This window comes from Marmota flaviventris, chromosome 6, assembly GCF_047511675.1.
Source record: "Marmota flaviventris isolate mMarFla1 chromosome 6, mMarFla1.hap1, whole genome shotgun sequence".
In the NCBI taxonomy this organism is placed as follows: domain Eukaryota; kingdom Metazoa; phylum Chordata; class Mammalia; order Rodentia; family Sciuridae; genus Marmota; species Marmota flaviventris.
The window spans coordinates 29256362-29270935 of NC_092503.1; the positions used below are offsets into that span (position 1 = coordinate 29256362).

The window sequence follows — 14574 nt, forward strand, 5'->3', positions numbered from 1 at the left end:
CTAAGACACAATTTTAAGCTGATTTTTAAGTTTAAGTAATAGGAACTTTAAAATTAGGCATTTTAAAAAGAAAAAAGGCCATAAAATGTTTAAATAAACAATACCTTGAATGGAGAAGGATTCTACCTAAAAGATTCATACCCATAACACACAGAAAGCTCTAAGATACTAAGGAAAAGAAATGCATCCGTAGAAAAATTGTCAAAGGATGTACATAGGACAAAGGAATACGTGGCAATAAACATGAAAAATGTTTGCATTCCAGTGATTAAATTTATTGGAAATTAAAACAATAAAAGTATATTTTTTCCCCTCACACAATGATAATTCAAAACTTAGAATTTAGTAGTGATGAAAATATGGGAGAGTGGATATCCTTTTGTACTGTTGGTAATAGGATGAGATTGACTTGTTCTTTGTGAAGGATAAATTCTTCTTCTTTTTTTTTTAATACTTTTTTTTAGTTGTAGATGGACATAGTACCTTAATTTTATTTATTTATTTTTATGTGGTACTAAGGATCGAACCCAGGGCTTCACACATGCTAGGTAAGCACTCTATTGCTGAGCCCCAGCCCCTGTTATGTTTTTTAATAAAAAGTTTTCAAAATCTGTACGTAGCCAGGCACAGTACTTAATGCCTGTGGTCCCAAATTACTGGGGAAACTGAGGCAGGAAGATCATTTGAGGGCAGCCTGCTCAACCATAGCATGACTCCAACTCAAAACAAACAAAAAGTTTATGTACTTTAACCTGACAGTTTTACTTTAAGGAGTCTACTATAGGAAGATACTCAAGTACAAATGGAAAGATTTGGTTAAAGGTGATAAAAATCAGAAAAGATATTTTAAAAACAGAAGAAAAAAACTCAACTTTCATGAATAAAGGGTCGATTAAATTATAATATGTTTAAATGTTAGAGACCATAACACACTCACACTTTTTCTCCCAGCACCTACCATGGTGTCTGGCCACAGAAACACACCTTTGGGGAATATGTTATGGAAGTATCTTATGGACATGGAAAGATGAGTATAATAAGATTTTTAAGTTTAAAAGATGAGTATAAAATAGTTTTTATATGTTATATACATAAAATACTGAAAAATATACATCAAAAGATGTTAGTTATCTGAGTAGTGAGATTGTGGTGATTTCTTTTTCATTTATGTATTTTCTTATTTTTCTCTCATAGATACATACTAGTTGATCATTTCTTTGAAAACGAAAGTAATTTCAGAAATTCTTTAATGCAGTCTCTTCTTTCTACACTTAAGACACCAAAGTCTCAGTCACAAGCACTAGTACCTTAACTAGAATAAGGTCTCCTGGCTCCAAGTTCAGGGTGATTTGTTTGTCTGTTACATCTGCAAGTGGTCACAGTGCTTATGGGCAAAGGCCATAACACACTCACACTTTTTCTCTCAGCACCTACCATGGTGTCTGGCCATAGAAGCACACCTTCGGGGAATATATATTGTATTGAATTTCTTATGGAATAGGGCCCAGGATTGTTCTGAATATTATTTTTTACACCACACACACACACACACACACACACACACACACATACACACACACAACCTAGTTTCATATTCATTTTCATAGTCTTGCTACATAGATTTCCTTTTTCTTTTCATCTGAAGTGCCTTTTAAAATGCCTTGCTTTGTTAACTCTCTTCCTTTGTTAGCTGTGGTACTTTGTGCCTCAGAGAAGGGAGGGACCTGGATTTTTTGTTTTGTTTAGGTCAGATGATCTCTCTACCATCTTAAGCAAACCCTTGCTATCTTACAGCTGGAAGGTGGCTGTGCTGTCAGCAGATGTCATGCCAAGCACCACTCTTGCTTTTCAGTGGTCAGAGGTGCACACTTGACCATCTCTGCTCTTTTTCCTTTATCCTGTCCCTTTTCTTCCTCTCATGGACAGTCTTTGTCATTTTCTATCCAATGTGTTTGTTCCTCTTCTTAGTCTAAATCATTTCTCTTAAAGATGTTTCCTTTGCTGCCTACTTCAGCTTTTTCTGCTGAAATTTCTTTTTGGTTCCCCCTCCTGAGGGTCCTCCTGGCTTCTTTGTTTATTTCTCACAGTGCAGTCTCCACCTGATTCATTTAACTTGTCCTACATCGTCTGCACCTGCAGGATCCATCTCACTAATTTCCAGCTGTTCGTCTCCCCTTGTCTCCCCTTCCCTTTTCTGTTTTTCTTCTTCCTTTTTCTCCTACCATTACCATGAACTCCTCATTTTGTTTTGTGACATTCTTCCTCTAATATCCTTTTATCTTCCTCTATCCTTTTCGGAAGTTTTTAGGGTCTCTATGTAACTTGTGCCCTGCACTAATTTGAGCTTTTAGTACTTTTTTTTTTTTCTACTTTTATCAGACCCTAACTTGGGGCAAGTTTCACATACTTTTCCTTAATATATATGAAAAGGGAAGTTTATGATACATTTTGGCCCCTAGTGATATTGTATCTTGTCATGCCATATCTGTACCTTTTTATACTTAGCTTCAGATGCTTTTATGAGCTTCTCTTGAACATATTTTTGGGCTTCCATATGTAATACAAGCTGTATAGCTCCATTTAACAAAGTTAAAATCAGGAAACTTGTACTAATAAATAATTTTTTTCTCTTTATATAAATTTTTCTTGCATACAAAAAAAAATAATGTCACCATTTACATAAGATTGGACTTGTTCCTAAAAGCACAGATGTTTACTGACCTGCCTGAGCCCCAGGGAGAACACTTAGGGAATGGTTCCCTCTGCCCTTTCTTACACATGTGCCAGTCATGGCCTTTCTCGGGAATGTTCAATGGAGTTCAGTCACCTTCACCATCTTACCCTCATTCCAAGCTTCAGCTAGGTTATTTCTAAGGGGCATCAAGTTATGGCCTCTCTGCTTAGAGGAAAGACAGATGTTCCATAGTGCTATATGGTTAATTACATTAAAAAGTTCAGGTTCAGCCCACTCATTGACTGTGCCTTACTTGTAGAGCACCTACCATGTGATCCCTAAGGAAGCAGCCTCTTGTCTCATCTGCATACTGGTTCTTGATTTTATTAATGGTATAATTTGTTTTATAGCAAAGCTGCCTTAGGTCAAAAATGAAATCAGTTTTTAAATTAATTTTGAAAAATAATAATTAACTCAATTATAAAAATAGACACAGCCATAGACTAAATGAAAGCATGCTATTAATGAAGCGGTCTGTATCTTTGCTAATCACTAACACTGAAGTAACATCATGATGATTTTTTTTTCCTCATTGAAGGAAAAACTTTACATACTCTAATTGTCTGCCCTAAACTTCTGAAAGTTACCCAGAGTTTTTATTTCTTCCAGTCTCTAGATGAGAAGTTTCTTTTCGCTTATCTTCTCAATGCTTAAACAAGCCTTAAATTGTTAATGACACAATGAAACAGTATGTTAGAGAGACAAGCTATAAGATAGGTAACTAATATTTTCATTTTATTTGGTTGTGTATGTGTGTGTGTGTGTGTGTGTGTGTGTTGTACAATGTCTTTTTCTTACTTGTGCTGTTGCCTGGGCACACTAACATATGTTGTGACCAAAGACACATTTAGTACTTTTTGTGTACTTTTCTCCTTAGTAAAGAGATGAAGAAGAATGAAGACACAACTAAATACACAGAAATGAAATGACAAATTAAATCAAGTGGAATTCTTCTTTAGAGATCAGATTTTCAGATAAAAGGGAAGAAAGGAAGAATACACTACTTCTTATCCTTATGAAAAATCAGAAGAGAGGTGGGTGGAGAAATCAATGTGGTCTTTGAGCTTAATTGTTACAAACTATTGTTGTAATTGTTGTTGGTCAAAGTATTAGTACTTGTATTATCAGTAACTACATCAAAATTGCATTACCACTGTTGGAAAACCAATAAAGAAAAAAATGTAATTGCTATGCAGCAAACGTGAATAAAAAGTGTTTGCATTGTTAGAATATCCATTAAGTAATCATTCAATATTATTGTATCTGTATTGTGGTTATATGTGTGATGTTATGCTCAAAATATGAAGTATCTGCTTTTAAAACTAACTTTATTTAAAAGATAAGCAGCTTCAGAATATTGTGTGTTCAAAATGGTCCTAGTAACAAAGGCATTAAAAGGAAGTCTGCTTTTTAGAATTAAACATTTGTGTTTCTTTTCAGTGAATCGTATATGTAACTTGATACACCTAATCTAAAAGTGATTTTGGGCTGGACTGACAACAGTGTTCTAAATGTTTTTATTTTTTAAAAAAGGCAGTTCATATTTAAGAATATAAGTAATTTATATATTTATATTATTTGTTATTTATTTTTAATATTTGTTTTTTAATTATTATATTGCATTATTTATTTTTTAGTTCCACAATAACAATGTCATTACTATATGACTATATTTTTTGAAGTTTGGTATAATAGGAAAATTCATTTTTTTGTTCTTGACTACTCTTTCTCAATTATATGCTGTCTATTAGTAAAATATTTAGCCCCAAAAGATCAAAACTAATATAACATTAGAAAACTTATTTACCAAATTAGACAATTGATTCCATTAAAATAAGAAGTGAGAAAAAGTTCTGGGCATTGAGGTATAACTTTTGCCCAGATGTATACCCAGTGTGAAATTTCTAGTAAAAATATATTTGGCTCTATCCCTGCACATGTTGTAGAAGCATAAAAATTGGTAAACATGACCCTGCTGTGAGACTTCTTTTTTTTTTTTTTTTTGAGAAAAAAATTAAAAGATGTGTTTTAAAAGAGCAGCACTGATGCCAGCTGAAGCCCTCAGCCATCAACACAGAGGTCTGTTCTGATCGTGCCAAACTTTCGTTGTTCTGGACGCATACAGCTGGGCCTGGGCAACTTGAGTCACCCTTGTACAAGCTTGTTTTTTTCTGTCTTGTGAATGCACTTGATAATTTAAAAATAAAGATGTTTGTCTCTCTGCAGTTTCAGCTCATGATTTTGAGATGTGCATCTCTGATTTTGGTTTTCAATTAATTAAAAATTATTTCAACAGGTAGTAGAATTACTTTAAATCAAGACAAATGAAAAAATATATCAGGGGAAGTGAAGCATTTGTTAATATCTTGGTGTTCACGTGAAAAAAAAATGAATTAAAACTAACAGATGAGACGAGAAATTGGTTCTACTCAATGACCAGTCCTTTTCTACTTTGTCCTTCTGATGATATAATATTATCGCTATATTTATGAATAGAATAGTTTAGTGAGACATCTTTTCATATCCTCTGAGATGAGATGGGGTATAGGAGATAACAGTAATAAATAGATGAGACACCAGAATCTATTTTGTGATTTATGACACTATACATTTTGTTAGCAACTAATTGGCTTCCTTTATTATATCTTTATTCTGAAATTATTCAGTTTTATCCCATGTCATCTCTTTTCTTTAAGCAACAGTTTTCCATTATCTTCTATATCTAAATAATTTTTAACCATTCATATGAATGTATTCCCTAACTACTGATTCAAATTTATCTTGAAAATATTAAGGTTTTTTCAGTATCAAAAATTATACTGTAAAGAGAACTTGTAAAGCTAGAATAAAAATTGTTTTCAAAAGGTTTAAAACATAAACTATTTTACACCACAAATGCAAATTTATGTTTAAAATGCACAAATATATTAAAACTATTAATCAAATTAATAGTTAACACTTGATATTTTTAAAATCTTTTGCAAGATTTCTGTCACATAAAAGCAAATACTTAACCTTAATTTTATGCATAAGTTATGGAAATTTTTATTAAAGGAAGACATTTTCCTTTTAGGAAATTCAGTAAGATTATATCTGCAAAATAACTTTTTGTTATATAGCTTTATATGACATGTCACTTTAAATATTTAAACCACAAATATCCATAAAGTAAAAAAGTTTAGAAGCTGTAACAAAAATTAGTGACCTTATACTTTTATTTGTTTTTTTTTTTTTTTTTAATTTTTTATTGTGGGTTGTTCAAAACATTACAAATTTCTTGACATATCATATTCCACACTTTGATTCAAGTGGGTTATGAACTCCCACCTTCACCCCATACCCAGATTGCAGAATCACATCAGTTACACATCCATTGATTTACAAATTGCCATACTAGTGTCTGTTGTGCTCCGCTGCCTTTCCCGTCCTCCACCCTCCCCCCTCCCCACCTCTCCCCTCCCCTCCCCTCCTCTCTCTCTACCTCCTCCACTGTATAACCCTGAGGGTCTCCTTCCATTACCATGCAATTTCCCTTCTCTCTCCCTTTCCCTCCCACCTCTCATCCCTGTTAAATGTTAATCTTCTTCTCATGCTCTTCATCCCTACTCTGTTCTTAGTTACTCTCCTTATATCAAAGAAGACATTTGGCATTTGTTTTTTAGGGATTGGCTAGCTTCACTTAGCCTAATCTGCTCTAATGCCATCCATTTCCCTGTAAATTCTATGATTTTGTCATTTTTTAATGCAGAGTAATACTCCATTGTGTATAAATGCCACATTTTTTTTATCCATTCGTCTATTGAAGGGCATCTAGGTTGGTTCCACAGTCTTGCTATTGTGAACTGTGCTGCTATGAACATCGATGTAGCAGTGTCCCTGTAGCATGCCCTTTTTAGGTCTTTAGGGAATAGACCAAGAAGGGGAATAGCTGGGTCAAATGGTGGCTCCATTCCCAGCTTTCCAAGAAATCTCCATACTGCTTTCCAAATTGGCTGCCCTGATCTGCAGTCCCACCAGCAATGTACAAGTGTACCCTTTTCCCCACATCCTCGCCAGCACTTGTTGTTGTTTGACTTCTTAATGGCTGCCAATCTTACTGGAGTGAGATGGTATCTTAGGGTGGTTTTGATTTGCATTTCTCTGACAGCTAGAGATGTTGAGCATTTTTTCATGTACTTGTTGATTGACTGTATGTCCTCCTCTGAGAAGTGTCTGTTCAGGTCCTTGGCCCATTTGTTGATTGGGTTGTTTAAGTCAGGACGGCTAAAGGATATTTTGTTAGGAATTTCCAGCAATAGTGGGGTGCTCCGGAACCTGGAGGAAGGATTTCCATCGCACGAGGATCGGCTACGGGGACTCAAACGCGAGAGGTTTGTCGCACGGAGGGTAACACTGCTTATTTCAAACCTTATACTTTTATATATATTGAAATTGTTTTCATCTGAGGGCCATATATATTAAGTAAGTTATGGACATATTTTTAAACAATCTAGATTTTAAGTTCTGTGTATTTCAATTTTTACTTAATTGAAATTAACTGTAGAAAATATTCCCAAAATCTTCACTTTGCTTTTGCACATAGTCTCATGTACAGTACTCTTCACGTCAAATCTGTGAAGTAAATAAAATCTTCCTTAATCTGCAAATAAGGAAACCAAGACCCTGAAGGTTAAGTAGCTTATCCAAGTGCTCATGGTCTGTAAATATCATTGCCAGCTATAAATGCAGGTTTTTCAGACTCCACTGGAGATTTCTGAAGCACTGGATCTCAGTTACTATGGATAGCAAAGCCAGTAAATGCTTGTCATTGGTGACTACTGCATTCACAAGAGTAACTAAAAAAATCAATCCACTCAGAGACTAGAAAGAAACACGTAATACATTTGTAATGCAACAACCACCTAAAAAAAGGAAGTATGTCTGAGTGAAAAATTGTTTTTTAGACTGATCATTTGTTTATCTCATAATTATTTTGATGTCTTCATTCCATAATATAGTTCTTGTGTCTTAAGAAATAGTTTCTATAGAATCAAACTAATTACATGTACAGTAACACTTTTTTCAAAAAACAGAAAAGGCGCCATTCCTGTCATATAAGAGATAATAAAAACATCAAGAAGCATGTCAATCAAAAGGCTGTGTTGACTGGAGAACTCCATCTATGGATGGACCCAATTATCTGCAAGAGAATTGAACGTCAGCATCATTTAGGCTTAACAATGGGCTAACTGGGCAGACGCAGACAGCTACTCTCTGCGTAGACCCGGGAAGCAAACTTGGTAATGAGGCACTTCATTCATCATATCCTTCTGCTCTAATTATTAAGGTGAATAGGAAATACTTTAAGCTAAGGCGGGAACTGGATAACATAAAAACATTTGTTTTGTAAACACAAAGAATGCTATTTTTCTAATGATCCCCTTCAAATCTACATTAAACATATGTTGTAAGCACCCTGTCTTCTAAAGTTGCTCTTCTAACACCTCCAGTTCATACTGGTTATGGATGAGTTTTGTCTCAAAAAGTTGGGGAAGCTAGTACTGTTAAGAATCTACAATTTTTTTTTCTCCTGTCTGGAAAAAAAAAATACAAATAATGATCTGTATTTACCACATCATACATAGCTCATGTTCTCCCTTTTTCACTTAGATCAAAATGGTCTAACTACATACTTCAGCCTAATTTCTAAAAGTAATAAACAATCTGATACATATTTACTGGAGTTCATATCTTCTTAAATCATCACTGGAGTCTTGTTAAGAACGATGAAACAAGAAAACAAGAATATTTAAGATTGGTCTATACAACATTTATATACATAAACTCATTTGTTATCAGTCAAAGGATGGTTCTTTAAAATTGTTTGGGATAGAGATGGTTTGCTTACCGAAAATAATAAAAGCACAAAAAGAGGGAAAAGCAAGAATTTGAGGAAAATACACCGTTGCCAGAGCAAAAAAGCAACTGAAGCTTGCAAAAATTGTCATGAGACTAAAAGAAGGTTTCCAGGAGAAAAGCTTGGTAAGATTCAGTTTGGTTTTTCAGCTGAGAAATATTGTTTTTCCCATTAAATTTGTTCACAAGACCATTCTATGTAAATGTTCTGCATACTTTTTTCTGAGCTATAATTCTCTTAATTTAAGATAAATAAAAGATAGTCAAGTTTGATAATGTTTTTAACCAGCCCTGCCTGTTACATCGAAGTTAATGTTCAGAAGTATCTGCAGATGCTACTTTTAGCAACTAAATATTTCCATGGTGGTAAAGAGATATCAGTAAAATCTATGCACTTTAAGAACATCACATTCTTATTATACTTATCATGTGTGCAGGCAGACTGCATAATAAACTAGTCTATAACAGCTGTAAATTTTTGAGGATTTATCTAACCACAAATACATTGAAATGGGGAAATGGGTCTATATTAAACTATGCAAGATGCTGCTGGAGCTTTGCCATTTCTGCAACATCCTGTAATTAATTTATCATGACAGGTCTGGCAAACTGAAACATCCAATACACTTGCGACAGACTGTTATACTACAGTTGTTGCAGATCCTGCAAGCCTGTAAAGTGAAGGTAGATTTTTCTTCCAAACATGACTTTAGGGTTATTATATTTATCTTTAGAGTTCCTTGTGGTCAAGCACAGACCTGTCACTCTTGCACCTCAAATTAAGAATATTAGAATATGGAAAAGGCCTTGGACTTGGTCTGTGCTCTGCCATGTGTGTTCCTTTCTTAAAGAGAGACAGCCCTGGGCAGGGGAATGATATGGTCTGGTCAACCCTTCCCATGCATGTGTGTATGTGGTGCTGAATATAATATGATGGGGTCTCCCCTGGGTATTTTGAAGATCAGCTCTCTCTTGGTAAGCTCTTGGACACATCCTTTTCTGTAAACAAGGCTCACAAGGCCATCTCCAGAAATGTGACATTGTCTTCTGGAAGCTGCAGTCTGCCATTTTGTCAATTTAAAGTACAAATGGCTCTAACTTTTTTTTTTTCCAAAATAGATCCTAACAATAAATTCATTCTCAGTTTCTAATAGTGTAAGAAAATGATCTTCTCTTAACTCGATGTGTGTGATTTGATACAGAAAGTCTCATGGATGATACTAAGGATGAATTTATAGTAAAGAAGGCTCTTTGCTAGGGAAGTGGAGCTACCTCTCATGAAACTCAAATTGTACAAATGTCCACTGCCTTGCCTGTTTCCTGGGGAAGTTCAGAGTTCCTCAGTCTACAAATGAGAGGACCCAAGGGAGTCTGGGACCCTTGAATCTGGAATTTCAGTGAGAGGGAAAGGTGTCAGTGAATAATCCCTGGTGGTGGACTATAAGCAATTTTTATCCTTATATTGAAAAATTGATCCTATCTGACCTGAGAAGTTTGTTTCCTGGGCCTAAGATTTAAAGTAAACGCAAACAACAGAAACCCAAACTAAATAAAAACAGGTGAGGGGAGTGAACAAGAGACAATGGAGGAAAACCTTATGTGTCTTCTACTCCCCTCCATGTCACATCTCTTTTGTGTAAAACTGGAAAGGAAATGGAGGATAGGGTGAGATGAGGAGTTCCAAAAAATACACATGAAACCTCACACACTCTAGTGGCAAGATCCTGCCTTGTAATGCTGATTCCCAGCTGTTTACCTGGTGACATTCTCGCTCACTAGGTAACAAATTTAATAATTATTAAATCCTAATTCTGAAAAGACTTCAATTTTCTCAACCTTATACACAACTAAAAGTAAATGGCTCTTGTAGAACATGGCCTACATTCAGACCCCTTTAAAACTAGGCTATCACAAGTGCTGATTGTGAATGAGTGAGTGAAAATAGTAAAAATGTAAATGAACTGATAGGGGAGAGAAGATTCCTATGTATGCATGGAGGGAGAACTGAATTTTTTCAATTGTTTTTTGACAACTGGATACAAATGATGACTAATTCTATTTACATATCAAGAACTAGAATAGACTACTTTCCTAAATATATTTTTATAATTTAGGACCCTTAATAATTTTAACACTTAAATTGTGTGTGTGTGGATGTGTGTGTGTTGTGTGTGTACACATTTGCTTCTTTAACAGCTAATTCTTGGATGCCTGTTGGTCAAGCCCTGAACAGAAGATAGATGATACAGTTGAATCAGGAATTTCAGCTCTTTGAATTTTCCATTGAAGTTGTCACACATGTATTGCCACTGTCACTGTCAGTTTGCAGAAGACTTTACATACATTGTCAAACTTGAGCCTCATAACAATTTTTATTAGGCAGAAAAGGCATTATCCCCCCGCCCCCACATTTTTTTTCTAATTACTCACAGCAAGAGTTAATGACCTGTCCAACAACTATTGACCAGAACCCAAGATCCTCCTCCCAGTGCTGTGTTTTTTCCAAACAAACAAAAAAAACCTCTACTGACATCTGAAAAAATGTGGAAATAAATTATCAGGAAAGCCAATCTATGTTCCCTGTTCAAAAGGCAACTATAAATTAATAAGACCCACTTGTGTGTCTTGGAATCAATTTATGATCTCTTCCTGTAGTCAGTTGTAAAAAGTGTCTGTTTTTTGCTGCAGTCTTGTATTTGGAATATATATTTTTTAACATGCAAGAACTTAAAATGTAAAGTTATAACAGAATCCAAATAAAACATGTAAAAACAAAATTATGTTTTGTACATAGGAGGAAGGTATGCAGAAAGTGTGAAAGTTCCTTTTCCAAAAACCGTTTTTAGGAATCAGGTAAAACAATCATTTCATGCATTATATATTTAAGCCACGTGGATATTGTTCAAGTGCAAATAGCATTTTCTATTAATAGGCAATAAATTCCCATTTGACTTAAAACTTTATTAGATCAACTAACCAAATTGGAAATACCACAAAACAGTTCATAAAATGCAAACATGACTTAAAATTCTTCACTGACAACCCATTCACTCAGTCCACTGACTTCCTGTGAGCTTAGAATAATTCCCACAAATCTCCAGCACTATGATATCACAGGAAACTGAAATGAAATTTAATCACCTGGAAGTGACAGCAAAAGTAAGAAACTGAATTGATGTCTGAAAGAAAAGCCAAACTGATCAACATGGCAGAGAAAGACCTTGGGGTGCTGTCCTGTTTCCTCTACAGTTTCATTGACTTCCTGTGGAAATCCAGCGTTCTCTCTGCTGTAGGACCACACTGTACTCTGAGGACCTTGAGCACTGCAAGCCCTTCAGTTTGTCTCATTATTAGCAGTCCCTTTCCATGAATGCCTTTCCTGGGTATTGCCTTTGGGATTTCATCTCAAAAGTCACATGAAGATTAAGATTTCTTTCCTAATTATTAGCTGGGTAAGTAACCTCCTCACTGTTTCTCAGAGTATCCTACATCCAATGTCTGTAAAGACACTTAGCAAATGACATTGAAACAGACACACAAAGAGTAAAACTCAAGAAAACTAGAAATGATGTCATACACAACTTTGTGTGCCCAGGACCTACCACAGATTTAGCACACAGAGGTCAGAAATGCTGCCCTGGTCTGGATTGGATGCCAATAAAAAGGCTAAAAAGTCATTGAATCACTAATCTTCTCAGTCAACCTGAATTAACATTTCTTCTATGTCTGAGATAGTTCTTATAAATCTGCACTTGTGCTCTCAATATCACAGGATATTCTCAGGTGGTATACAATGTTTTTAAAAGTCCTAAATGCCCAGCAAGAATCCAGAATTTACAGAAGGGATCTAAGAATATTTCATTAGTCGTTGTACAACACCTTTCCCTAGTCACAGCTATTCTTTTTCCATGGCTTCTTCCCTTTCTCACACCACTCCCCCTTTCCTTTTTTATTCTTTTCTGCCTGGTCTCAGCTACTGGCTTTAACTGAACTCAACATTAAACTATTAAAACCATTGCTGATGTCCTTCTCAGTCTTCCCCTGAAAGTCAGGGGATCCAGATGGAAGGACCATTTAGGCCGTGACCTTGGGTGCCATGGCTCAGGCCCCTAGTGCAATCTTAGCAACTCTCATTTACATAAAAACACAATCTTAAAATGTGCATGTAATCTTCCTTTTTTTTTTTTTTATTGAGGCAAATTAGCCAGAAGGTTAAGTCCGATTTGCATAATACTTTGCATTCCCATTCATCTGAGGGTAGAAATCTTCCAGAAGGCTTCTAATATGTGTGTATATGAACCTTATATCTGATATCTTGACCATTCTCTTCTTTATGATTTTTATAGTTTTCTAAGAGAAAATTTTCCTAGATTTATTAAAGTTCACAGTACCACCATTGCTAGGTCAAAGCATCTGACTGTATCAATTCACAGCTTCTGGTTATTTTGTCCACACCATTAAGTGAGCGAGCCCTTTTCTTCACATGCATTTTTGTCATCTGAAAGCTTCAAACAGCTCTTTGTTCAACAAGCAATTCCAATATCAAGCCCAGAAGTGTTGACATTAAAAGTTTCTAGAACCACCTGAGGACCTCAAGGCTGAGGCAAAAGGACCCAAGTCACACTCAGATCTGGCTGACCAAAGACATGGGATGTGACACCTTTGGGCACAGATTGAACTAAACCAGGTCTATGTAAGGTCAGGTCTCTGGCGCTCAGCCTTCTGTGTGACTGAAGTTGGAGATGCTGTCAAACACCTTCAACTTTGAGGAGTTGAGCTCCCTGCTTCAGAGCTTATACTTTTTTTTTTTTTTGTAATATTTTTAAATAAATATTTATTTTTAAATAAATAGACACAACACCTTTATTTTATTTTTATATGGTGCTGAGGATCGAACCCCATGCCTCACAGTGCTAGGCACTCTACCAACAGATCTACAGCCCCAGCCCCAGAATTTGTACTTTTTAGGATTCATTTAACTACTTCCAAATATGAATATGGTAGTCTGTGGGCTACTTGAGAACCAAAGCCATTATGGGCAACCTGGAGGTGGCACTACCCCTATCAGCACAATACAGGAAATGCAAGTTGGGCATTTATTCCTTAAATAAATCTCTATTAATAGCAGATCAATCTACTCAAAAATTCATTTAACCACGTTAGTAAGTGGCAACCATTGAATTCACAAAATAATTGTTATTATTCCAATTCACTTTGTCCTATGTAGAGAATCATAATTTAGCAGGAAGAGTGTTATTCTAATTACTCATAATTACAGATTAATTTTAACAATAACTAGCTTTTGCTGAACACAGACTAGATAAGCTAGGCAGCTGTCAGAGGTTTTTTTTAATATATTATCTCACCTAATTTTCAAAATAAACTATTGTTCCCAGTTAAAAACAAAACAGACCCCTGCTCCTGGATCCCAGAAAAGCTAAGCTAAGTATAAGACCACACAGCTTTTAAACTAGAGTTATCAGGATCAGATTTCCTGTTTGTCTGATCCAGAAATTCTCCTCTTCATCCTTAGGTTTGGGCCCTCAAGTTTGCCAAACTACATACTATATTTTCTTTTTAAGTGAACTGACTTCTTTTTTAAAATGCTTATTCTATTGACAGTTGACAAAAAGCAGCTTCCTCCGCCTAAAAAGTGAGTAAGAAATCCAAACCCTTAATATTTTCCAATTTCTGTACCATTTGTGGAACAACCTATTTTCAAAATGAAAGATTGATCAAATGAATTTCAAAGTCACATATTGCTCTGGAAATATTCACTTCAACTTTTAGCATTTAAGTAAAACGTCCTATTTCCCAATTTTATGATACAGAAAAGTTATCATAGCACGAAGTAATGACTACTGAAAGGCCCTCACCAATGGAGTTCACGCCTTTGTGGAAATTGTGTCTCCTGGAATTGCTTTTGGAGAGAGAGAAGAGGTGAC

At 35.3% G+C, this 14574-nt stretch overlaps 1 protein-coding gene across 5 annotated transcripts in view; it reads left to right on the forward strand.

Moving 5' to 3' along the window:
- The window catches only part of Ahi1 (Abelson helper integration site 1), a 172306-nt gene extending 167347 nt beyond the window's left edge, over positions 1 to 4959 (forward strand). For all 5 annotated transcript variants that reach the window (XM_071613003.1, XM_071613006.1, XM_071613005.1 and 2 more), the window contains one exon: positions 3612 to 4959. In XM_071613003.1, coding sequence (XP_071469104.1) covers positions 3612 to 3614 — 3 coding nt within the window. In that variant the 3' untranslated portion in view covers positions 3615 to 4959. The remainder of the gene's footprint in view (positions 1 to 3611) is intronic.
- Positions 4960 to 14574: the final 9615 nt, after the last annotated feature.